The 24,543-nt window shown below is 32.1% G+C and overlaps 4 protein-coding genes across 7 annotated transcripts; 1 reads left to right on the top strand and 3 right to left on the bottom strand.

The window, feature by feature from the left end:
- Positions 1 to 311: 311 nt before the first annotated feature.
- On the bottom strand, positions 312 to 3,194 carry fand (Pre-mRNA-splicing factor SYF1 fand). Its single transcript, XM_068765025.1, has 2 exons — positions 3,042 to 3,194; positions 312 to 2,839 (listed from the first exon to the last, which is right to left on the bottom strand). The coding sequence occupies exons 1-2, from the start codon at positions 3,078 to 3,080 to the stop codon at positions 350 to 352; spliced, it is 2,529 nt and encodes an 842-aa protein (XP_068621126.1). The 5' UTR covers positions 3,081 to 3,194; the 3' UTR covers positions 312 to 349.
- Positions 3,195 to 4,243: 1,049 nt separating this feature from the next.
- On the top strand, positions 4,244 to 12,494 carry LOC137922520 (fl(2)d-associated complex component-like). Of its 2 annotated transcripts, none has more exons than XM_068765568.1 (9): positions 4,244 to 5,009; positions 7,674 to 8,947; positions 9,073 to 9,239; positions 9,506 to 9,593; positions 9,662 to 9,885; positions 9,962 to 10,057; positions 10,237 to 10,354; positions 10,572 to 10,897; positions 11,963 to 12,494. In XM_068765568.1, exons 1-9 carry the CDS (start codon positions 4,444 to 4,446, stop codon positions 12,176 to 12,178), a joined length of 3,075 nt encoding a protein of 1,024 aa, XP_068621669.1. In that variant the 5' UTR covers positions 4,244 to 4,443; the 3' UTR covers positions 12,179 to 12,494. The 2 variants fall into 2 exon arrangements, with proteins under 2 accessions (XP_068621669.1, XP_068621667.1); XM_068765566.1 differs by having other exon boundaries at positions 10,569 to 10,897; positions 11,963 to 12,493.
- LOC137922521 (probable alpha-aspartyl dipeptidase) lies at positions 11,935 to 13,953 on the bottom strand. Its single transcript, XM_068765569.1, has 3 exons — positions 13,665 to 13,953; positions 12,908 to 13,471; positions 11,935 to 12,608 (listed from the first exon to the last, which is right to left on the bottom strand). Exons 1-3 carry the CDS (start codon positions 13,760 to 13,762, stop codon positions 12,548 to 12,550), a joined length of 723 nt encoding a protein of 240 aa, XP_068621670.1. The 5' UTR covers positions 13,763 to 13,953; the 3' UTR covers positions 11,935 to 12,547.
- A 146-nt stretch (positions 13,954 to 14,099) lies between these two features.
- LOC137922484 (SET domain-containing protein SmydA-8-like) lies at positions 14,100 to 24,528 on the bottom strand. Of its 3 annotated transcripts, none has more exons than XM_068765499.1 (3): positions 23,272 to 24,528; positions 16,311 to 16,474; positions 14,100 to 15,503 (listed from the first exon to the last, which is right to left on the bottom strand). In XM_068765499.1, the coding sequence occupies exons 1-3, from the start codon at positions 24,443 to 24,445 to the stop codon at positions 15,321 to 15,323; spliced, it is 1,521 nt and encodes a 506-aa protein (XP_068621600.1). In that variant the 5' UTR covers positions 24,446 to 24,528; the 3' UTR covers positions 14,100 to 15,320. The 3 variants fall into 3 exon arrangements, 2 of the variants coding, with proteins under 2 accessions (XP_068621600.1, XP_068621601.1); XM_068765500.1 differs by lacking the exon at positions 14,100 to 15,503 and adding an exon at positions 16,034 to 16,105; XR_011107524.1 differs by lacking the exons at positions 14,100 to 15,503; positions 23,272 to 24,528 and adding exons at positions 17,074 to 17,417; positions 17,514 to 17,942 and having other exon boundaries at positions 16,385 to 16,474.
- Positions 24,529 to 24,543: the final 15 nt, after the last annotated feature.

A 24,543-nucleotide genomic window follows, 5' to 3' on the forward strand; every position in this document is an offset into this window, starting at 1 on the left:
TTATAACTTACTAGTCGGATTGGTATAACTTTCTTGATAATAATAATAACTCATATGTAACTTTTAGCTCTAGATGAGATCAAATAACTTTGTGTAAATCAAAAAAGTATATTTATTTTATTACAAATAGGCTTTTGTGAAATCATGTTTTTGTTATAGATTTCCTAATTGCAAATTATATTAAATATGAAAAACCTATAGGTATCTAATGATAAAACATTTGCCAGCTGCTTGGATAGTATATTGACCTATATGTTAAGTATTTTCATGTATATAACATTTGAAATAAAATCAGCTTTAATTACCAAATTAAATTTATTTTGCAATATACATTTTACTAATTTATGTATCACTGATCCTTTTCTGGTACAAGACTACCAAACACAGCAGCAGGTATTTCTTTCTTTTGCACTGGTGCAACTTCTTCATCACCGCTATTATCAGATTCTTCATCAATATCAATCTCATCTGGATTGAGCACCTTATCACCACTTTCTTTAAGACCTTGAGTTTCACCGCGTACAAATAGAATATTACCTCCTTTACTTTGTACAGCCATTTCAGCAGCTTTAGCTTCCAACATTCTCATGCCATCCTTTATACCTGGTGCCAGGTCTGAAACGGTACCAGCTGCTTGTGCAGCAGAACTTAACATTTGTGCAGACATCATATTAACTTGTGTATTGTAAGTAGCTTGAACACTCCTCTTAATTCTAAGCATTTCACGCATTGTGTCCTCATTTCCATGTCTGACTTCAAATTCTTTCCAAGTGTTCCAAAATTCAGATGTAATTCTTGGATCACACATTTGACTGCAATGGGAATAAATAGCTCTTGCTCTATCAATTTCACCTAAACGAGTTTCCATTTCTGCGAACCGAATACACATTTCTCTTGCTTTTTCCTCTGGTAGTGTCTCAATAGCTTTTTCATATATTTGACGTGTTTTTGGAACTCCATATATTTCAGCAGCTTTCTTAATATAAATGTTGAACATTTCAAACATTTGTTCCGGAAGAACAGCTGTTGTAGCACGCTCATAAACAGCCATGGCATGTCTGGCTAACCCATGTTCTTCTTCTAGCTTTGCATATAATAAAAATATGGCTTTTGCAAACTCTGCTGGACAGTGTTCTAAGCATTGTTCAAATAAATCCCTAGCTCTTTCAAGTTTTGAACCTCCATATCTTTTTAAAAATTTTGTTAGGTAAGTGTTCCAAATATCATATACATTTGGCCATTTGAATAGTGCAATACCTTTTTCATAAGCCCTAAAAGCTTCTTCAAAATAGTTGTGTTCTTCTAAGAAAAGTCCATAATTGATTATTATTTGTGGTGTAGCAATTTTTAAATCAATGATATGGTCATAAACTGCTTTACATGATTTGTAAGTACCAAAACTTTCTTCAAGGTCTGCATACATAGACCAAACTTTTAATGACTTGTACAACCTCATTTGTACAGTCTCATTGTCATCATGGTATGCAACCTTTCTACTTGGTAATACTGTAGCTTTTTGCATCAGTTTTAAAGCTTCTTCATAATTCTCATGTTTAATTTCCATTTCAGCCCATTCACACCATACTGAAGCTAAATCATCTACTTTTGCATAATGAACTTGAGTTGCTTTTTCAAAGATTAATCTTGCATCTTCTATCTGGTCATTGCTTTCATAAAATTTTGCAAAGCCCACCCACAGTGTATAAAGTTTTCCTACTGCTAATTTGGGATCAACTGTTTGTACAGCTTCAGTGTAAGTATCAATGATTTCATGAGGTTTACCTTCATATAGTTTTATTCTTTTATGCCATTCAGCTACATTATGGGGGTTTTGTCGGAGAAGGACAGAATTAAGCAATAGCAATCTTCTCTCCATTAAGTATTCAAACCTTGCTAATCTTAATTCTAAATCAATGTCATCATCTTCTGTTGGATTGGGCTTTTTTGCAACTTCTTCCATTTTCTTACTTAAACTGAGTTCTTCAAATTGTGCATATGCATCAAAAACTTGAGTAAAGTCTCGGACTGTGGTAACAGTTTGTATAGCTTCTTCATAGATATCTCTAGCTCTTTCAAAAAGGCCACTCCTTACATAGTAATCAGCAAGAGAGTTCCATAAATGACCTAATTGATCAGTGTACCTTCTTAGGCCACCTCTAATTATTGCATCTACATTGAGAGAATGAATTTTGTCAGGATTTTTAGATATAAGTTCACATAGTTCATTCCATAATTGATGATTGGACTTTCCATGTTTGGATTGAAAGTTTTCATTATTAACTATTTGGGCCAACTTTACAGCTGCTTCATCTAACTTGTTAATGGAAGTTAAATAATCTATATACTCTTCAGTATCATCAGGGCATAGTTTCAAGTATCTTCTAAAAACCCTTACAGCAGTTTCAGGAATGTCATGTTTTTTTAAGAAAATTAAGTAAAGTGGCCAAATCCTATGATGTTGTGTAATAGGAAGAGCTCTTAAAGCACTATCAAATGCTTTTCGAGTAGTTGTTATTTTGCATTGATCAGTTAAAAATGTACAATAATCCATCCATATTCTTGGCATTTTATGCATAAACACCAATGATCTTTCAAAACAATTATTTACATCTTCATAACTAGGGTCTGTGATGCAGCGACCCCTAATTTGGGACCGCCTTAACTTCAGATAATTATACCAGAGTTTAAATGATCCGGGCAACTCTTTGAGTGCTCTTTCATAAATCATGTTAATTTCATTTTTCGGTGCTCCTTTTTTGTGCTCAATGTATCTCAACCAATGTTTAACAGAATAGGGATTTCGCAGTATTTCTTCTTCATAAGGTAAATCTTCCTCACTCTATAACAAAATATGTAATAAATATTATTTATATTCAAAAGCAAAGTAGCGATCAAATTTAATTTCACTTAAACTTAACCTATAAGTCTCATTGGTTTTAGCAATTTCTACTTTGTGGTAAATTTCATTTAAATCGAGTGATTTAGCAATATAAAAATAACAAAAATTTTATATTATAACATTTATAATTTTAATTACTTACGAAATAAATCTCTATTTCTTTTCCATCTAGCAAAGGCATTTTCGGGATTTTGTTTTTTTAATGTTAATTCAATTTAAAATGTTATGACGAAAACGATGGAAATGGGCTCTTAAAGCATTGTACACATCAAATAACAATAATGAAATGAGAGCAAAGTGTATTCAATAAAAATGTATTTCGGTATTATTTATGAAGAGTTGTATGTAAATCTGTCAAGGGTTCATAAATTACGTTACATTTTACCATTAGTTATTGAGATAGACTCAATAAAGATGAAATTTCTTAATTATTTTAGTTAAAATGTTAATTATTTTTTTGTTTACTAGGTTTGTAATAAGTAGTAATATGTAATTTGTATACAATATTAAAAATATCGCACATAATTTTTTATGCATTATAATTTGGTACTATGAAAATATTTAATATTTTAAAATTAAATTTAACAAGTTATTTCTTGTAAATAATTACATCTTTACAAACAAAAGTGAAAACGAAAACAAAAGTGAAATAAAAAAAATGTTAATAATTATGACGATCGTGCGAAAGAGAATAAAATAGGGATTGGTAGTAAAAGCAGTTTACCGTAAACCAATCCGTCGTTGACCACCGCTTTATTAACATTCCTATTCTGAGGTCCATAAGGAATTGAAAAATAAAAAATGAGCGAAATGTGTAGCAGATTGATCAAATAAGGCTTATTTATTTTAATTAAGTATTTTTTGAAAAAAAATGTTATTTAGATATTATAAAAATTAAATTTTAAATCGTTAAATAACATGTCAAACAGAAAAGTAATAAATTATATAACTTTTTTATAGAGAATGAGGGCTCTAATATAAAGACGATTATGCACCAGTAATTAATAATTTTATTTTGAAATCATGACTTTTTGTCTTAATAGTTTAAAGTAAAGAATATACCTAATTATAAAAGTGTTTTTTTACTAGTGAATAAAGATTTTGACTCTTGTAAATGGATTTAAACCAATATTGAAGAGGTAGTAATTTTAAAATTAAAACTTTAAAGAATCATATCCTTCTAAATTATCTTAGTACATATTATCAATACTACAATTACGACTGTGATACGTTGTGTCAAACCGTATTAAAATGTTTTGGAATTTCAAACATAAATTTTGAATTTATTATTTAAGCACATCTCTAAATGATGATTAAAATTGAATTAAAATGGCCGCTGTCTGAATAGGTTTCAACCATATACAAACTCAAGTTCGTGTTTTGTTTTATTATTCGTTACTTTGTTGTATACAGTTGTTTATATTGTTCATAATTTATGTCATTTTTAAACATACTCGTTAATAAAATACCTTCATACGGCGTGAGAAATGTATGTTCGTTTCCATTAATTGAAAAGTTGGTGAGACCAATGTTTTTCCTTTATAATGTCAAAACAAGGAAAAAGAAAAATTACCGTGGAATTACCGAAAACAAAGGACCTAGCTAATAGACCAAGTGTTTTTGAGCGTCTCGGTACAAAAAAAACTTCTAGTACTAGTGGTAAAAAAACTAGTGAATATTGTAGACAGTGGGCACAACACGGCAGTTGCGCTTACGGTAAAAGTTGTAAGTTTGCCGCTACACATACGTTAATAAGTCCATCGAAGCAGCGAGCCGCTAATAAAGAAAGTGATCACAAACGTTTAGTAAAAGATGACCCTAAAAGCAGGCTTCATTCAACAGTTGTAGTTAGAACGGGCCGAAGTCCCGATGAAGAAATCGATAATTGGGATCAAAATGACCTTGAATATGCCGACACAGATGTGTTAGAGAAAAGACGACAACAATTGCAACGTGAATTAGAATTACAATTGAAAATGGATTCCACTAAAGACATACGTAAAGATAAGAAAAAAATGATATCAAGCTCATCATCATCTCGGAGCTCCAGCTCGTCTAGTATGTCGTCATCTTCTTCAGATGGCACAACCTCATCATCTTCATCGGGCAGGTATAAATTAGGAAAAGATACTATAATTTTTCCTTAGTCAGTTTTTAATAGATGATTTTTATTATGTTTTGGTGATATCTCTAGACTTAATAAATACTGTAATCTGAATTAATAGTTTTCATATTGTCTAAAACATGGCTTACAAGTGACAACTAAAACTAGTGTTTTCTATAATATCTAAGTAGTGATTTTAGATTTGTTGCAAAGCTATTCACAAATATTGCCATGAGCTAGTCCATTATGTAGCATTTGGTATAAATATAAACAACATAAATATGTTATCTTATAAGGAGTCCAATAACTGTCATTTGCATCTGTATTAGGTTTTTCAAAAAATATTCAGTGCCTTTAATGAACATTTTAGTTAATAGAATCATTTACAGCAATGCACATTAAAGATCCTTATGCTTTATGAGAATTATTAGTAAATTCTGAGATTTCAATGATATACATAAGATTATATAACAGAGGTGGCCAAGCTCTTTGATAGAGCAAGCCATTTCGAAATAGGGTTTTTTTTTGCCAGTCGCAATTGATCATGCATTTAAAACAAGCAAATAAATGTTTTCTTTATGAAAATCATATTCATTGAAATTATTTAAACAAAGGTTCAAAATAAGTATACTGAAGTCAGATATAATGGCAGATGTAATAATATGTAAGATGCCAGTTAATTAATTATGATCAGTTACTAGATTTCACCAATTTTATGGTGAAATAATAATAATTACTACTCACAACAGTAATTTGTTTTGATTTCCCAGGAGCTGACATAGGTAATACAAATTTAAATATTGATGTAATTCAACAATCAATCAAAGCCAAAAATAATCTTCAAATAGCTGCAGTTTGGCCATCCCTTTTATATAAGATTAGTCTTATTTTTGTTGATTGTTAAATATTCTTGTTGGATAACTCAATGTTTTTTCATTAGGTTTTTTATATAAAAAAAATAGTTTTTAAACTAAATTTCATCTTTATTCATCTCTATAATTTTTATATGTGCTCTCTTTACATAGGTTTCCAATTTTAATAGTTAAAAATATCATTATTCACAAGCATTTACATGCGCTTTTGGATCAAAAATTATTTTAACACATTGTAGTCGGATCACATGTTAAGTTGTTATTGGTCGCCTAGTACTAGAGAGTGGATCACATATAAATGTGTTTTTCATAGACTGGCGGTAGAATGCGGGTCGCTTGTAATATGTACCTGTATGTATTAGCGGGAATTACCCAGGTAAAAAGGTTAGGTAACATTTCTAGGTAATATAAAAAAAAATAAAAATCAAATGAGTATTTTCCAAATTATCACAATTTACCTGATTGTCGAATCTCAAGAAAAATGTTCGCTCCCTGCATAGTCTCGCGGCGCGAAGCGCCCGCATGAAATGTTTTAACACTATAAATCATGAGATATCTGAAGCTTGATACACAAGAGCAAACCAAAAACTCAACTACTCCAATACCCATCAAGGATTTGTTAATTTTTTGAAGAAAAAATTAAGGCATTACAAGTTTATTTTTATTCTTGTATTTATTCTGATATGTCGCTATTTTTCATATAAAATTTTAATAATGGTTCATAAATAATATGTTATTAAAATGTAATGCGAAGCTACCATTCAAATACCAATTTCTTTAAAATCAACTCTCAGGAAATCTTTTATTTTTAGTTATAAATAGCCCATACAGTTCTTTCCTATAAAATAAATATTGAATTAATATCTGCTGCACTGCCCCATTATAAAATACCACAAGAGATAATGATATAAAAATAACTTAGAGTAATATATGATAAATAAGAGTCAAATGGTTTTAGTTCCCATTAATTGTATTACTTTTTTAATTGCAAGTAGTAAATGTTTTACTATAATATACTTTAACAATTACAAATAAATAAGTAACATTGCATATTGACAATGCTTATTAAGTCTTGCATTTTGAAATGTCTGCTTTTATAAAAGGTAATCATTATGAAGGTCTATATAAAATAGTTGTTACATTAGATTATTAACCATGGCCTGGAATTTATATTGGTCTTGTGTTATGACATCTGCCTACAATTCAGCCCAAAACATATCTCATTAAGCTCTGCAGTTTTAGTTGGCCTCTGCATTTTTTAAATAATTATAGTATCACTTCATCAGACATTACATGTTATTGCAAGGAAGTTGCATGTAAAAAAGCATAAATCATGTCTAGAAGCTTGATTCATAGATTTGATCTTTTGGAAGTTCATTTAAAGCTAATGAGGTTAATAGGACTTTTGATTTGTCTCTAAGGGCAACAAAATAGATATATTTATAGAATTACTAATTATTGGCAATGACAAGATTATAGGTTATATGAAATGTATTTAAGAAAATTGTGAGTAATTCGAGATATGGCAGCTATCATCAAAAAGAAACTATTACTTTAATTTTATACATTTTTAATAAACAATGAGCTCATTAGAAAAAGGTTTCAAAAATATGCAGGAAATCTGATAAAAATGTTTAATTTTTGATGTAGATATTTATTAAATTTTCTACAATTTTTAAAAAGTAATTTTGTTGCTACCTAAAGTTACTAGTAGTTATATCGAGAAAATCATTGCCTCTCAGAAGAATTAAAAGATTTTTTCATGTAATTAATTTTTAAAATATTGATTACATTTTAGAGATGCAAAAAGAAAACTCAAAAAAGGTAAACTTAAACGTAACTCGAGTTCATCATCTGATGGTGAAGCACCATCTAAAAAGAAAATTAGTAAAAGTGATTCTTTGAAAAGAGAAAAAAGTGAGGCAAAAAAGCCAAGTGTCAAAAAGGATGACAGAGTCAAGAAAAATGAAGCAAATAGAAAAAAAACGTTGGCTAAGACAACAATAGGGAAAAAGTCACTTTCGCCTGGAAAGAAATCCGGCGGTACACCTCCGATTACTTCTAAGAGCCTTGTTACTAAAAACACTGTAAAACATGCTAAATCGCCTCAGAGAAGGGAAAAGAATAGGAGTATGTCACCACATTCGGCTCGAGACCGAGACAAGGAGAGGGATCGAAACAAAGAAAAAGAGAGGGAGAAAGAAAGAGAAAAAGATCGGGAAAAAGATAGAGATCGTGCTCGAGTCCGTAGTAGATCTCCTAAAAAAGCAAGGTCACGATCACCTCGTCGACATGGCTCTCACTCGAAAGATTCGAGAAGAAAAGATAGTTCCGAAAGAAGTAGACCCGTTTCGCCAAAAAAACAAATAAGAAGAGATGGCAGTTCTGAAAGGCATAGAAAAAGTTCTGTAAGCAAAGAGAGAGATAGAACTCGTGATCACAAAGACAGATCATTAGAGAGAAGAAAAGATAAACATGACGATAAAGATAGGCACGATAGAAAAGATAGAGGGCGAGACAGAAATAAAGATGTGAAAAGAGATGATAATAAACGAAGGGGACGGGAAAGAGGCTTGGGCGGTAGAGGCGGTTCTGATAAAGGTTTAGAAAAACCTAATAAACCTATGGAGCGACTTTTACCCCGGCCGGAGGAACGTATGGCTGCACTTGCTGCCATTTCAAATAGAACGCTAGAAAGTGATAAAAATTCGAGTACTTCAAAAGATAGACAAGATACTCATTCCGATAGAGGTGGGAGAAAAGATAGGTTGGAACGAGACCGTTCAACTAAAAGAGACCGGTTGGATAGTCTGGAAAGAGAACCAGGAGATTATGAAATGGGATTGGAACGCCAGTATGACCATGGTCATAGTTTAGAACATTATGACCGAATTGACGATCGTTTTGAAGGAGTTCCAAGAGAAGGTGAAAGATCTCCTGGGTATACTTTACAAGGCAGAGAAAGACACTATGATTCTGCATATGATATGTCCGGGCCACCTCGCGGTTACCCCGAGGATGAGGAAAGAATATACGGCGAAACTATGTCAGATCATCGTGGTGTTGATATTGGTATGTCTACTTACCTTTCCTTCCACAAATTACAAAAACTGATTCACTGTTTGAGTTATTGTGGGCCTTTTAATAAGAATCCTTACTTATATATCCATTTAAATTCGATTTTATTGACTTTATAGGTTATGATGACCGTCGACCTCATCGTGATCATTCGTGGGAGGGTCGGTCAGGATCAATAGATCGTGAACGAGCGTATATGCATACGCACAAAGATTGGGAGAATGAAGATTATCGAGGCCCAGGTGATTGGGGTAGGGAACGGCATTGGCCTATACATGATCCTCAGGTATTTCTCATAATGTATTTATAAAATAAATTAAAATTCTTTGTTTATTTCCCTCTTTTCTTTCCTAGGAAAATGTTTTCTACAAAACACTGTACCGGTATGAGCTTATTGATTATCGAAAAAGAAACTATTCTTGTCCTATTCTTTCCCACATATTCCTTGGCTGTCCTTTTCCTCACATTGGTATGCATATGTATATTGTATTGGAATTGCATGTGTTAAAATATTCCTATATTTTTCATACGTCAAGGCAAAATTATTTTTAGATGCCTGAGTGGAGCGAAAAAGATGCTGATATGGAAGGATGGCGCCATCGTGGCCATCCCCCTGGATCACATCGTGGCCGTGTGCATGGTCAGCCTTTAATTTTTTTAATTTGTGCTGTATATAATTCATGCACTTACACTTCCTTGCTATTACAGATGATTATAATCGCGGTATGAGAATGGACCTTAGTAGAAGTGATAGTAATAAACGCCGCGGTCCTAGAAATGAATCGGAAACAGTGGTTAAAGAAACTCTGCCCACAGTACAGCCAACTGTTACAGCTCCAGCTCAAGAAGAAGCTGAAGTTGAAGACAAACCAGTTCCAGATGATCTCAGTGAAATTAGTGATGATCCAGATGATATTTTAGAAAGAGAAGATGTAAGTGAATCTTAGTAATATAAAATGGTTTTATCTTCATGCTAAAAAAATATCATTAATATTTTGTCAATTCTAGATGTTAGACCAAAACATGGACGAAGACAGTCAAGTTGAGCAAACAAATGAAGAAGTTACTTCTAAACCAGATGGTTTTGAAAAAGAGTCCACACAGGTAAATTTTCATATTATTGCAATAGTAAAATTTTGTAGCAACTTCTTTTTTAATAGTATAGGGAAAAGCACTGGAAGGTCTGTCGAGTCTAATGTTGGGTATAAGAAATTTCATTTACTCTGTTGACATAATGATTTCATCAATAATTTTTCAATTATGTAAGAAATATGATTTTACAGGACACAAGTGGGGCTGGTGAAGAAAAAGAATCACAAGAAGGCAAAGATGACGAAGATGTTACTAACTTAGACTTTGAAGAAATATCTGATGGAGAGCTTGAAGAAGAAAGAACAAGAGGTAACCTAATAATGGCTAGATTTGGAAATATTTGAAAATGTAGTGGATTGAGCGTTTTTTTTTAAATACCGAAATGTAATGAGTTTGACTTAATGTAAAAGCAAACCCTTATGAGCTAAATATTAATAAGTTACGGAATAATCTTAATGTTACATTGTTTATTTCAAAACATAAAATGTACTTAAATGTTATTTTATAAAAATATTTTTTGCAGCAGGATTAGGGGATGCATTGGGTGTAGATTGGGCAAGTTTAGTTGCTGATGCGCGACGAAGAGAACAAGTTCCTTCAACTGGCGGAGCTCGCGATCGTTGGCGGCCAGAACGTGTTCTCGCACGACTAGGTTTATCTTTGCATATGGCTGGTGAAAGTACTGTGCAAAATATTCTTGAAAAGAATGCTGAAAATCTTCAAGCCCAAAATGCAGAAAACCCTCCCAACAATGATGGTGAAAAAGTTTTGGTACAGAATGGTCAATGCGAAAATACTGTAAAACAAATTCCTGTAAATGTGAATACACTTCATCCAATTGCTTCAATACAGGTATGTTACGAATTTAAAATTTTAATAACAGACAATAACCAGAAACTGAGTTGTAGGCCAAATACGCAATCAACCGTTTAGATTTTTTTTTAACACCACTAGTTTTAAATTTTTTCACTATCGATATATAAAGGCTGTTTGACATTTTTGTGTGCAAAATGTAGAGTAATAAGGGTAGCACTATGTTACACATATTATGTCAAAAATATGTGCAGTTTATGGATTTTTGCCAGTGACTACTCGCGTGTGCATTGTCACATTATAGAACAGCCATTTTTTTCGCCAAACGTGGTAGTTTTTGCTTTAAATCAATATTGAATCTGTTGAAATAGTTCTAATTATAGTGGCGACTGATCGTTCTATCCTTCTCTGGGTAATAATCTACATTTACGAATGACACCGTGCATACCCAAAAAAAAAAAACGCTAAGGCCCTATTCATTGACAGACCCAATATGGCTCTTTGTTCATCCACCTGAAGAAATTCAAAACATTGTTTCTTGGTCTTGGATTATTGTGATGGTTTTCATGTATCCTTTACGGTTATGTAACGGCGTAAAAGCTCGTAAAAATCGCAGCATTCATCTCGCGCGGATACATTTTTCAATATCATTTCCTTCTATGAATTTTGTCGACGTTTTCTGGCGTTATGACATATGGCGTATATGGCAACTTGAATTTGCCTTTTCACTTATGCTGATGAGTTCACAATGGAACAAATTTTTAACCATTGATATTGATAGTGCAGATTACCCAATCGCTATCGAGTCTTTCGGTAGTTTCATTCATGGTTTTTATGTAAAAAATAATGCTTACCCAACACAACTTAAATTGAAAACATATCTAAATAACTCAGTTTGCTCAAAGTTCGAGAGTTATTTTTTGAGACAGTTGAGGAGCATCCAAAATTTTACACAGCGTTGTCAAACAGCCCTCGTATTATATCGTTATTATACTGTTCATGTTTAAACAGAGGGTTTCGCTAGCTAGGTCTTGTCACTTCTTAATAGTATTACTGGCAAATAAGATTCAAGTATGCATGTAAAACAAATAAATTTATTTTTAGGTGGCAATAGAGAAGAGAAAGCACCAACGTGCTGTTCTTTTTGGATCTGGTTGTGAGATAACGCGCGGATTGAGTGCGAGGCGTGATTTAGCTCTGCGAAGGTATTTATGCCACTTGCCCGCTGTGGAACGCACCGGGCAATCTCGCGCAGCGCCACAGCCTTCCTTATTTCACGCAGCGCGAGCTCTACTGATGCAAGAACCAGTATCTGGCTGACAAAGACTTAATACTAATTAATCATTAGTTAAAACAATGGTAAAAGGTCTAAATGGAAGAATTTATTTTTCTTATAAACAGAACGTTTTTAAAAGAGGTATCAAAAACTTAAGTGTTAAAACGCTATTAAATGGTGAGAATTAAGTGCTGTGAAGTGATGGACTAAACCTATGTTCAATGAAATATGATGTACCAATTATTTTCCTTTTTAAAATGTGAAACTGTCTTTGTAAAATTATAATAAAAATTCAATAATGCCTTTATATATTTATGATATTGTTTACTTTATTTACATAATTTGCTGTAAACATTTGTAAAATTGTCATACAAAAATCTGAGAAAATGTTTAGAATACTTCTTAACATGAAGTTATTCTCCCATTAAAAATGACAAATTGTCTCCGATTTGGTAATCTATTTTCTTGCTTCCTCTGAAACAAACAAGTGAAATATTTGTAAAGTTTAAAACTCAATAAGATACTCTTAAAAGTATTATAAATATTTTATAACTATAAAGAATTGACATTTTCCTAATTTTCAGGTAATAAAAAAGTTGAAAAATACATGTGGTATTACAGATTTGATTGATTTTTTACAATATTATAATTAAAAAAAAACACATGATTAACAACAATCTGCCACACTAACTTAGGCAAACCATATTATCAACAAGTTATTGCCCAGTCTTTATAATAAAAAAAATTAAGTGGAATCATAATTAAATACTTACTTTTGAAACAACACTGCACCAGCGATTCCCTTTAATGTTAGAGAATTACCATCAACATGTAATATAGAGCCTTCTCTTAATCCTAAAACTGCCTTTGCACTAGGCATTTCCATATATTCACAAATTCTTTGATCTCTTGTTTCACCTTTATGAGTTTCAATATCACTCTTATCAATGTAGTGTGGATTAATGTTAAAAGGCACCAAGCCAATAGCTTCAAATGATGGTGGGTATATTATGGGCATATCATTTGTTGTATGAATGCTTTTGGTGGCCACATTTGTACCAGCACTACTTCCAATATAAACTAATTTTCCGCTGAGTACACGGTCTCTGATTGTAGTAACTAAATTGTGGGCATATAGATCATTAAGAAGCAAAAAGGTATTTCCTCCGCCGATGAAGATTGCTTTAGCTAGTTTAACTGCTTTTACTGGTTCTGCATGTGTATGTAAACCATTTACTGAGTAGCCCCAAGGACTAATGACAGCTTTAATTTTATTGGTGTACTCTTCATGGTTTTTTTGAGCAAAAGGCACAAATAATAATTCTTTTATATTATTTCTGGAATTAAAATGTTTATAATAAATGAATGGATACATATTTAAAATCAAAGCTTTTTCAGTTTCCGAAAGTAATTATATTGGAAAAGGATAAAAAAATGATTTAAAAGCATAGTTGTTGTGAGACTATTTAATTTAATATGGGATATCACGAAGCTCTATCTCTAGTTAGAAAATCACATATTACTACTTACTTATTTAACAAATTACATATTTCTTCTTTAGCAAACTCCAATAAAGAATATCCATGACAATTAGATGACGATAGTAATAACGCTTGGCATCTGGACATTTTAACGTTTAAGAGATTTTTGTAGTGGTACACGAAATTATAATGTTAACTTGCTTACAAGGGTTAATGATTATTTATCTAATAAATCTTATCGTTACTGTATACGTATGACAAAACAATAGTGATTACAATACCAAATGAAACATATTAGTTATTTAGATTAATAGGTAAGATGAGTGCTGTATTAATAAAAAGGTAATGCAAGAACGCGGAATTCTACAAAAAAAAAAAAAACTACTCTAAATCTTACATAAAAAACAAATCAGTAAATGTTCTAAATATTTTGAAGATATTTTATGAATCAATTTATTTAATATGTTTTATATAATCCTAAGCTTTTTTAAATTGTACTGTAATTTATTTATGGTTATTTATATAAAAAACAAAGGAAACTAAAACGTAAACATTATCTTGATAAAAACGTTCATTTTCTGTTCACATTTTTCCTTATTGATCTTTTTCTTTTGTCGAAAACTACTTTTTTGTGATTGTCGATTGTTTTGGATTTTAAGATGCGATACACAAGCAAGTAAAGCCAGTGATAATTCTTTGTACTAATTTTATGTATTTTTTATGGTTTTCCAAAAGGAAAAACAAAACCTTACTTTTCTATTGTCTGTGGACTGATATTTATTTTGTCATAACATAGTAAAGATAAAATTTAGCTAAAATTTCAAGTGTCAAAGTTTAACCACAAACAATATTTAACTTGTACAATGTTGTCATCATTGTAATGAGTTAATGAACAATATTTGGGGAACAGTTCTTAAATTTATATTTTAAGAGTTTTAAGTTCATTAAAAATCTCCATAAAATAGAAATTTAAGATGTCCAGTTCTACGACTTTAGACTTTCAGTTAGCAAATACATTCGTGACTGGAATTATTCTAGGTTTCTTATGTTTTAGCACGTAATGTAAATAGTTTAAAAGTTCTAAATTATTTTTAATTTTATTAAGATTTTTTTAGCATCAATTACAAATGAATTTTTAATTTAAACATAGATAATAATCGCATTATTTTATGTGGACATCACAACTTAATCATTAATGTATGCATTATATTTTCTAGTTCGAATTATTTAAAGTAGTTGTACCCAATCAGTGGTTAAATCTCATTGGTTCGCTAAAATTATTTTAGTAATGGAAAAAAAAAATGTATATTTAAAGCAGTATTTTAATGACATATGTAGTAACGCAACGAATCGACCAATACAACGTTCATGACGTCGGGTTGGTAAAATTGTAACACATTATGAAGAGTAGGTATGGATTTGTTATGGAAGGGGTCTGATAAATGAAAGGGTTTATTATCAGGTAGGGAAAGGGTTAAAGATCTGGGTGCCATTGCTCTAAAGTGCCAAAAAGACATATTTGATAAAAACTAGAACCAAATTGAGCTCCACTTAAGTGATATCCTATATTCTATGCCGCCATAACAGGTTTAAAAATATAACAATTTTAAATCCTTTTTTATACTATATCTCTTTCAAATACTTTATAATTTTAAATTTAGATGCACTTGGGTATAATGACGTCGAAATTGCTTTATGATTATGATTATTTAATGGATAACTTGAAATCGTCTGATGTGTCAAGGATGAAAAATCTTTCTTCGTGTGTTTTCTCACACCCCGGGCCAAGATACTGGCGTCTAAGCTCCAAATCTGGGGGTGCCGAAATGTCTCCTTGCAATATGTTGTAAGCTTGACTTATTGTGCTTTCGATTTCCGACTTCAGGTCCTGTAATGAAAAATTGTTAATTGATACCGATTTTCTCAGGAATAAATAAGCAAAAACAAATGTTGTATACCTAAGACTTCGTCGACTTAAAAAATCTTTCTATGGGTAATAAGTACGCTTTACAAAGGATAGATAGATAGCGTTACTGTGAATATATGTATATATATATAACACATATGCAAAAATGCTAATAATTTTAATAATTTGAAGTGATAATGTCGTCGCCTCCATATTTCAATGTTAATTAAAAATGTAATCACATATTCTTTAAAAAATATATAGACCCGCTGAGTTTCTATCGCAATTTATTATCTAGTTAGATATGTTTATTATCCGAACACTTGGTAGTCTTATCTCGAATACAGACAACTAGAGACAACTAGAGTTGTAACCCATCATATACAAAGCTTAATGTTGTTTAAAAGGATATTACGTTTTTAATTGTTACATGTAGAGGTAATAGTTTTTTTTTCATATACTAAAATAAATACTAAAGATTTTTTCAAATCGCATCTTTAATTATGGTTTCTTAATAATTAGGTCCGTTTAAGATGTTGTTTACAGCTTTAAGCTGCGCCGCTATGTGAGCTGAGTAAGGCAACCTGTTGGTATTATACCTGTGTAATATCTTGCTTATAATATTTATAACTATAATATTCTTGTAATATTTTAAGTTAAGCTAACATTTATTGTTCTTTCTATCTTTCAAAGGCATTAAAAAAATATTCATTCCTAGAGCGTTGAGAGCGATTTAAGTAGAAGGAAGTTTGTATTGAGAGGATATCTTGTAATCAATGATTTACATACTTCATATAGGTCGGGGTAGCGGCGGGCGCGCTCTGCTAGAGCGGCGTGCAAGTGGTAAAGGAGCAGGCCTCGAAGGTGCGCGTCTCCCGCGCCCAGGGCCGCCGCCGTGCGAAGCGTGTCGCGGCAGAGATTCTCTTTCAGCACTAGACGAGATTCCGATAGCTCTGTGGTAGAACATACTTCATTTTAACTCCTTCCAAGATTAACTTAAAATCTTTATCTACTTGATTCTACGCATTTATAATAAATACCACACCACCATAAGATATCTTAGACTTTCCTTTTCTTGGTTTAAAATCTCAAATTAAAGGAATATTATTAAAAAAAAAAAATTAATATACTATTCAAGAGTTTTTAGCTGATCAAAATGTGAGGATTTCGATTTGTTGACTAATTTACATGGTTGATATTACAATTAAACATTGTTACATTTCATTTGAAAAGAGTTTTTGACCGGTTCTTTTCAAAAGATCAACATTCCGTTCTGGTGGTAGCTAGTAAGTAGTCACTTATAATGTTGAAATTATCGCCGAATCAAAAATGAACGTCTTTTTATTTACATTAAAATAGTAACTAAATAAATCATTAATAATGTGTATACTTTTATTTAAACGAATATGTTAAGTTGAATAAATGAAATTAAAATGAATGTAATAATTAGAACAATAGCGATATGCGAATGTTGATATTCTTTTGCATTCGCGGCTTAATGCCAAGAATATATATTAATTATATTGTATCGATTTACGTCAACATTACTAACGGTACGGGGATGCAAATCCATCTGGTGATAACGTGCGGACGGGCGTTCCTTGCTGCAGCGCCCATGTTAACAGCGAACGATTGAAGAACTGCCTCTCGCGAAATTATAGCCCTCGATTTTATTCACCGTTTGTGTACTGTTTACCCGTCGCCTTTCCGTGCACACTGTCTACTAACTTAAGCAACGATGCGATGTAAATCGCCTTTAATATACAAGGCCTTGTGAACGCATTATGAATTTCCGTTCTTCTCTTGTGTTTGTGAAAATGCGCAGTTTCGTGACGCGGCGGAACGCAGTCGCTGAACTATTTTCGAAGTGTTACTTTATGAATGTTGTTTGTTATGCTATAATTATGTTCATGAAAACAAAAACAAATATTTTAATGCTCTTTTATAAAGAATGAAGAGAGAAATTAATAACAATGAAGTATTTTTATTTACCTGGTACTTTCAACGAAATAATCGTATAACGTACGATTTCAAGGACGACTTAAAAATATATAGATATTGCACACTCGTAGCGAGCAAGAATTCTCTGTTTAGGCAAATTGTTACGGTCTGTCTGTGACGCCTTGTGACTACCTACAATTACTTTGATAACATTTGTATGTATTAACTGCTCATTTATTTTGTGTTTGACCAAAATCTGTATAAAAACAAAAATTATAATTTTGGACAGTGAATTACTAGTGAATCTTTTATGAGATTATAACAATTGAGTCATGTTATAACAGTTAGTAACCATGATGGAAAATGAGTTTGACGAAATAATTTATGTTTTGTGTTGTAACTTTCTCGTCGATTGTTTTTGTAATAAAGAGTTAAGCAACGTCTGTGATTTATATGTAAATTTAATAAAATTTGTGTAATGATTATGACTGTACAATGTTTATAAACCTTGGCTTACTCCGAACCACAACATGTCCTAGAAACTTTAGATGGCTACAGGTCTCACAGTAACTGGTTATTATTTAATATGGCAACGTTTTATTATCAACACAGTTGAATTAAACAATTAAAATATTTTTTAGTAGCCAATGGAAAGTGTTGTAAAGTTTAGTTTTCATATAAAAAATCCCACTCTTTGTCATCATAACTAGTTTTTTCTACCAAATGAGTCGATTATATACTTATATACTTATCCTTTATAAATATGAATTAAAAATGTATTTGTAATTTATATACGGAATCAAAGTGGCACGTAAATATTTAAAGACATAAATTTGTAGAGTTAATAGTTTTTGCACTCGAGTTTTTAAACAACGTCTTTGCACAAAATTATAAGCGATATATTAAAACAACTACGATCAAATATATACAAAGTCCGGCCATGTCACAAATTAAAAAAAAAATAAAGAACTAGATTTCAATTTTGCAATATTTCATTGTTAAACGAATATTCGTATAACAATGAAATATTTCTTGTATGGCTTTGTGATATAAAATTGGAATGGGGCGATAAAAAACCGAATTCTTGCAATAGCTTTACACAAAATGAGTATGGAGCAAAATGCACATTTAGGGCATAAAAAGGTCAATCAGTTTTATGTACCCACTAAGGTGGTTACCCTGCAAAATTTTGCTGACGGACGTATATAATTGGTGGATTTATTTCTTTTTATTATGCAAGTTTGAACTTAAAGAGACTCTTAAATAAATAATGAAGAATTTCATTACAAAATATCTATAAAATATTTATAAATTTGGTCGTTAATAATAAAGATCGGGTTAAAGAATATTTAAAAAGTTATAACGAAAGGTTGATTCCTGTAGTGCAGAACATTAAAAGCCAAGCATTTTATAGAAAGACTCGCAATAAATAACTACTGTTTGTCATTGATATATGCTGTTTACCCTTTTACAATTACATATACTATAACTTCAATAGATTTTACGCAGCATCTCGCTTAATGAGCTTGACCTTAATCTTGACCTGCTTGTATGATGTATTTACTCAGGCAGACTGCCCACAGAGTGACTAGGTGTAAGAACTTCGGAAAAAGAACCCTCTTTTAATCTGTAACTCGATTCGCGGTTGCTTTTCCGAATTAACGGTAGGTCGAGCGGGTCAAATCTTGTTTGCTGTTATGGGTTTGTGACAACAAAATTAAACGTATTTTCTATAACATTGTGCGATCATCATATGAGCTATAGTATGCCTATTGATGGACATAGACCTCCCCGTATATTTCCAAAAAGGTCGATTTGAAGCGAATCGGATCCAGCGTCTACTGACTTTAACAAGATCATCTGTCCGTTTTGTTGGTGGACGTCTTACGTCGCGTTTTCGGGCACGTAGTCTCCAAATCCAATGTCACGTCATTTTGTCCGCTCCGCTGATCTCCTCAATCCGGATTCAGTTTAGATAAATCACGAGCATAGCTCGTAAAGCGATTTTGCAACAAGACGGTTAAAATGTTAGCTTCGGCACAAGTAATAAAGATGGGAGGATGGTAATACACTGTGTTAACATTTGTTACTATAAGACATATAGTTATGTCTTGTCCAAATATTTAAATGAAAAACTGTATTTGTCTAATCTAATTTAATTTAATATAATGTCTATGAAACGACTCAACCCCTACTAAAAATTTTCAACTTATTCTTACCTGAGCTCAAAGCGAATGACGAATAATTTAACAGTGTTATTCCTTTCTTTAAACATATTTCATGCTTATGCTTTATGCATCAATTATTTGTTATGAATGTCTCAATGTTTTCATATTAGTGCAGTTAGCCGAAAGCTGTCACAACATAAAGTATAAATAGTTTAACATTTTTAGAATACCACACAATCTCATTCCTTCAGCGTATCCAAGTTTAAGGGCTCTTTTGAAATTTATATCAACAAATATGTAACTGAAAGATGGCAGAAATGATTCCAATCTGTTAAATACTCTATTATCAAAGTTAATTTCATCGTCTACCAACAACAGTCTGACAAGGCTTCCCACAACACATTGCACCGAACTAATTTGTTTTACAGGTATTTCTATATGGCAAGTATCACAATGCCAGTTTGATAGTAGATTTAAAGGTGTTTGAGGCATGATCAAACCGACGCATTCTTTGTTAAAACATTTCAAGGCTGACATCCTTGTTCCCATTTCTAATACGTCGCTGCATCTTTTACATTTACACCAAAAATTCTTAGAGTGGTATAATTGGTAACGTCTTACAGGTGTGCACCACAGTAAGCTGGTGTAACAGCTTAATAATTCTTCACCTTTCTCAATATCTCTGGCTGCATAAACTTCCATGGTGTTATCATTTTTAAATTTATTCCGTGTATTTGGTACACAGCTATGATTTAAAAATGAGGCCAAAGGGAATAAACCACGTAACGGCATTAACTTTTCTGGATTGTTTGTCGGGATTCTGAACGAATTTATTTTTAGAATCGAGTGCACGGTTTTCATAAAATTGATCTGTTCATCTGGTATTCTAAATTCCGAATTAAGATTATCGAGTTCTTGAAATGTCGCTGGATTATCGTGTTGTAAGAGCAGCAAAAGTTCTTTTTGTTCGAACGTTAACAATAAAAATTTTATATAAATACGAATACGTCCAAGAGTTTTCGTGATATATATATTTCTTGTTAGACTTGATTTTGGTTTCCAATTTGCCGTTATGAACATGCATTCTTTCAAATGCATGGGTGATGTTTTACAACTTTTAGAGCACACTGATAATCCGCACTTATCGCAAAAATTGTAATCATCACTTATTCCGTAACAGTAAGCGCAAAATGAAATATCATAGTCACTTTGTCGTGGTCCAGTGGCTAGCGGTTTATTAGTGAAGATTAAATCTCCTTTCTTGATCTTCTTGTCAGCAAATAGTCCTCTACCACTTAGTTCAGAGTTACGAATAACCCACGATGAACTTGATAGATTTTCAGGGCAAAACTTTTCAAGAAACATTTGCATCGATGGTTTAACATTTTCCGGACTGGGTGTTAAACTCGACATGGTTCGGTAATCTACGTCTCTGAACTAAATGTCAGCGTTCCTAACGTCGATATGCATGACCCGATATGAAAATAGCTACTGGAATACCTAAATCTAATCTGATTCATGGAGTAGTTTCACGTGTCGATTCTGACGCAATTTACGCACGAAAAACTCTTTTCAAGGCACACGCACTGTGTTATAGAATCCTATTTACAAATTGGCCTCAAAGTAATATTTACATGTCTGCCTTACAATAAACTACAATTTTATAGGGATTTCCTAGAATTTTTATTTTCCCATTGTTACTTTTTAAGAATAATGTTGAATCTTAGTAAAGTGAGAACGAAAGATCGGGTAAGATAAGGTCTATAATGTAATATAATGTACCATTATAATGGTATAACAAATTTCACACTCAAGGCTTATTATACTAATTTGTACACTGTACACTATGCACCACTAGAGAACTAAAATATCTAATAAAGTAGATAGAGAAGTGCTTTATCATAATTAAGGCATTAAATAGATTTTTGCAGTGCTGAAGCGAAACTAATTACATAAATTTGATCCAGTTATCAAAGAAGCTATTTTAATAGTAACACTCTTTAACTAACAAGAAATAACGAGAGGTGATGTTAATGTACTGAATAAAATAGATCGAATTTTTAAGCTTCCGTTACCTTATATAGATTACAAAGAGACATTCACATTATACGTTGCTAATATCCTAGTGTGGGGTCTTATTTATAATTTATAATAATATTAGTGCACATTATTCAGAATACTAAATATTTCAATAACTTATGAGCTTATAACATTTTAATTGTCTACAAAAAAGTGCTAAAAGAGTGTAGCTTTGAACCATATTTCCTATGAAGCACAGAACTACGACAGCATTATAGCCGATTTAACCGTCAAATATTAGAAAGAAGCTAAGTTTCTCGACATGAAAATTAAAACATTAGCTTAGATACATAAAAGTAACATTTTTAATAGAATGATTATATAAACATGTTAACCTCGAGCAGAATGTGTAACAACACAATATTATAAAAATAATTCATATGTATAATTTTAACGAATACAAGTGAAATGGTTGTAAATTTTTCTACAAAAACATTTATACAGGAAATGTTGCTTTGATTCGCCTCGCTGCAAACACTTCCTGACAATGACGGAGTATCGATAAATATAGTTTGTCGTATATTACAACTGAAACATACATAAAGCGTTTCAACGACGGCTGGTGACATCAATTAGTACTATAAATATGTTGAGTTACTCCGTTACGTTTACCATATACTGTACGTTATTTATTCAAAAGCAAAAGTTTATCTATAGCTATATTATATTATTTATAGTTTAGAGTTCATAAGTACTTTGATTGTTTTCAAGTGAAAAAATTTAGGGATAATGTTAATGATATATTACTACAAAGTTTTAAAGCGTTTTTTTTAAATGATTAATATTACGTCTATTAAATGACTAGAAATTGTTGTTTGTATAATGTTGCACTCCAAGGTAGACAGACGACCTTGATATCGTCCAGCAGTAGGCAATTCAGTGATGCAAAAACTAAACTAAATATAATATATCCGTTTATTTCTGCAGATGTAACGCGTTGTCAAATTATTTTAGTTATTTGTTATTCATTGTGTTTTTACCCTATTACTATACTTTTCCAACTGAAATCTACGATTTTATCCATTCTGAAGACTGGCCGAGCTTGATGATGACTTGCATGCAAATATGAACGTCAAGTTGATAACTATCTATGTAGTAATATTACAAATATTATATCGGGTAATATCACTTCATGTACCAAGAACATGACATGAATATGACTATGACAGAGACATGAACGTGATGTGTTATGTTATTCACTTTGTTTTGCTTAGTAATAAAATTTAATTTATCAAAGTTAAGCTATATATTCTGCTCCTAACCGTTAAGTAAATTAACTAATTTTAATGTACCAATGTATATTAGGTAAAATTTCGTAAGTTTAATTTATTTACAGATATTATTATGTCGTTTAATTATTTAATAGTTTTCTCTTTCAGTAATTGTAGAACATTTATTATTATAAATACAAAATAGTTTCATAAATTGTATATATATTTAATTAATTTAGGCATAGTAAAATTTTTCATAGTCCATAAGCGTATTTTTTTAATTAAACAAATAACTTTTTTACAACTTAATGAGAAGCGAAAGCTTATATGAATATAACTAATTAGTCTTACCATGCCAACGAAGACCGTCAACTTCACCCAATTCCCAAATAAGTCTACATTGTAAATCAATCACAATTTGATTAGTCTTCGGAACGTATCTTGTAACACGTTTAAGAAAAAAATTTTCAAGTTCATTGATATTGCCAAAATCTAAAGAGCCAATGAGACTTCCTAATGCGCGTTGTAATGTACAAATATTGTCAGAGGGCACTCTCAAACTGCACTCCAAGCACCGCCACGTTGAGGAAGACTTCAAAGGTTCTAGGGGGAGGAGCGATCCTGGACATTCTCTTGAGAAACATTTTAGGGCGGCTAACATTGTTCCTCGCTCGGTTGGATCCGCACAACGCTCGCATTTGCATAAAAAATGTTTCGTCTTATAAAGATGGATTCTCCGGGCCGGCGTTCCCCATAGCAATCCGGTGTAGCAAGTAAATATTTCGCATCCTGCTTGTATCGGCTTCACAGCTTTCACAATCATTTGTAAATCACTATTATAGTTGTACCTAGTATTCGGTACACAATTATGGTTCATCAAGGACGAAACTGGGTAAAGACCTCTTTTACCCATTTCTTTTCTTCCGTAATAAGTAGCTATCTGGAATGCATTTGCATCGAGTACGCAAGAAGCTAAGGTCATGAACATAGCATCTTGTGTTGGAATATCAAAAAACTGTTGGAGCTCTCTTATTTCTGTGCCGTGTTGAGGTAACATGTGTGCTTGAAGAGAAGACATAAATTGTTTTTGATCTTCATTCAGCAAGAGAGCTCTTATTGCTGTTAGAGCGCGCGAGAGTAATGTGTCGTCGACTTCCTCAATGGTCACTTTATTATACCAAGCGGAAATAATTCTACAGTCGTCATAATGGGCGTTATTGTTTTGACAGGCCTCGGAGCATAGCAACAGCGAACATTTAGGACACTTGTAAAATTTGTTTGTGTTTAATTTGCAGCAAACTGTACATCCTCGTTGAATAATCGCGCCGGACCGCGGGCCGTAAATCAGAGGATGATCAACGAATAACACCTCGCCAGGCGAGATATCTTCTGTAGCGAACAAGCCACGACCACTCAAAGGCGATTCTTTAATAGTCCATTTCGGAGTAATTTGTAATTCATTCACATTATTAGCCAGTCCAAGATGACGTTGGACCATTTGTGACAATTGTTCTATCGAGAACATCCTCTCGCAACTCGTCCGGAGCCGGTACTGGACGCGCACTCAACTTTAATATACACATCGGCGGGTTTGATAACATCGGTTAGGCAGTGATCGAATTT

This window comes from Battus philenor, unplaced genomic scaffold (assembly GCF_028537555.1).
Source record: "Battus philenor isolate CCGP_79_NKW_IND1 unplaced genomic scaffold, ilBatPhil1.0.hap1 SCAF_2, whole genome shotgun sequence".
Lineage (NCBI taxonomy): Eukaryota > Metazoa > Arthropoda > Insecta > Lepidoptera > Papilionidae > Battus > Battus philenor.

Bases quoted from the DNA above. Each gene is read 5' to 3' on its own strand.
- LOC137922520 (XM_068765566.1), top strand. From the start codon at position 4,444: ATGTCAAAACAAGGAAAAAGAAAAATTACCGTGGAATTACCGAAAACA. The intron at 8,948-9,072 runs GTATGTCTACTT...TTGACTTTATAG, and splicing joins TCATCGTGGTGTTGATATTG to GTTATGATGACCGTCGACCT. The intron at 9,886-9,961 runs GTAAGTGAATCT...TGTCAATTCTAG, and splicing joins ATATTTTAGAAAGAGAAGAT to ATGTTAGACCAAAACATGGA.
- LOC137922521 (XM_068765569.1), bottom strand. From the start codon at position 13,762: ATGTCCAGATGCCAAGCGTTATTACTATCGTCATCTAATTGTCATGGA. The intron at 13,472-13,664 runs GTAAGTAGTAAT...TTTTAATTCCAG, and splicing joins ATATGTAATTTGTTAAATAA to AAATAATATAAAAGAATTAT. The intron at 12,609-12,907 runs GTAAGTATTTAA...TGTTTGTTTCAG, and splicing joins GGTGCAGTGTTGTTTCAAAA to AGGAAGCAAGAAAATAGATT.
- LOC137922484 (XM_068765499.1), bottom strand. From the start codon at position 24,445: ATGTTCTCGATAGAACAATTGTCACAAATGGTCCAACGTCATCTTGGA. The intron at 16,475-23,271 runs GTAAGACTAATT...GTTCTACCACAG, and splicing joins TGACGGTCTTCGTTGGCATG to AGCTATCGGAATCTCGTCTA. The intron at 15,504-16,310 runs GTATGTAAATCA...TTTTCATTACAG, and splicing joins GCTACCCCGACCTATATGAA to GACCTGAAGTCGGAAATCGA.
- fand (XM_068765025.1), bottom strand. From the start codon at position 3,080: ATGCCTTTGCTAGATGGAAAAGAAATAGAGATTTATTTC. The intron at 2,840-3,041 runs GTAAGTAATTAA...ATTTTGTTATAG, and splicing joins AAGAAATAGAGATTTATTTC to AGTGAGGAAGATTTACCTTA.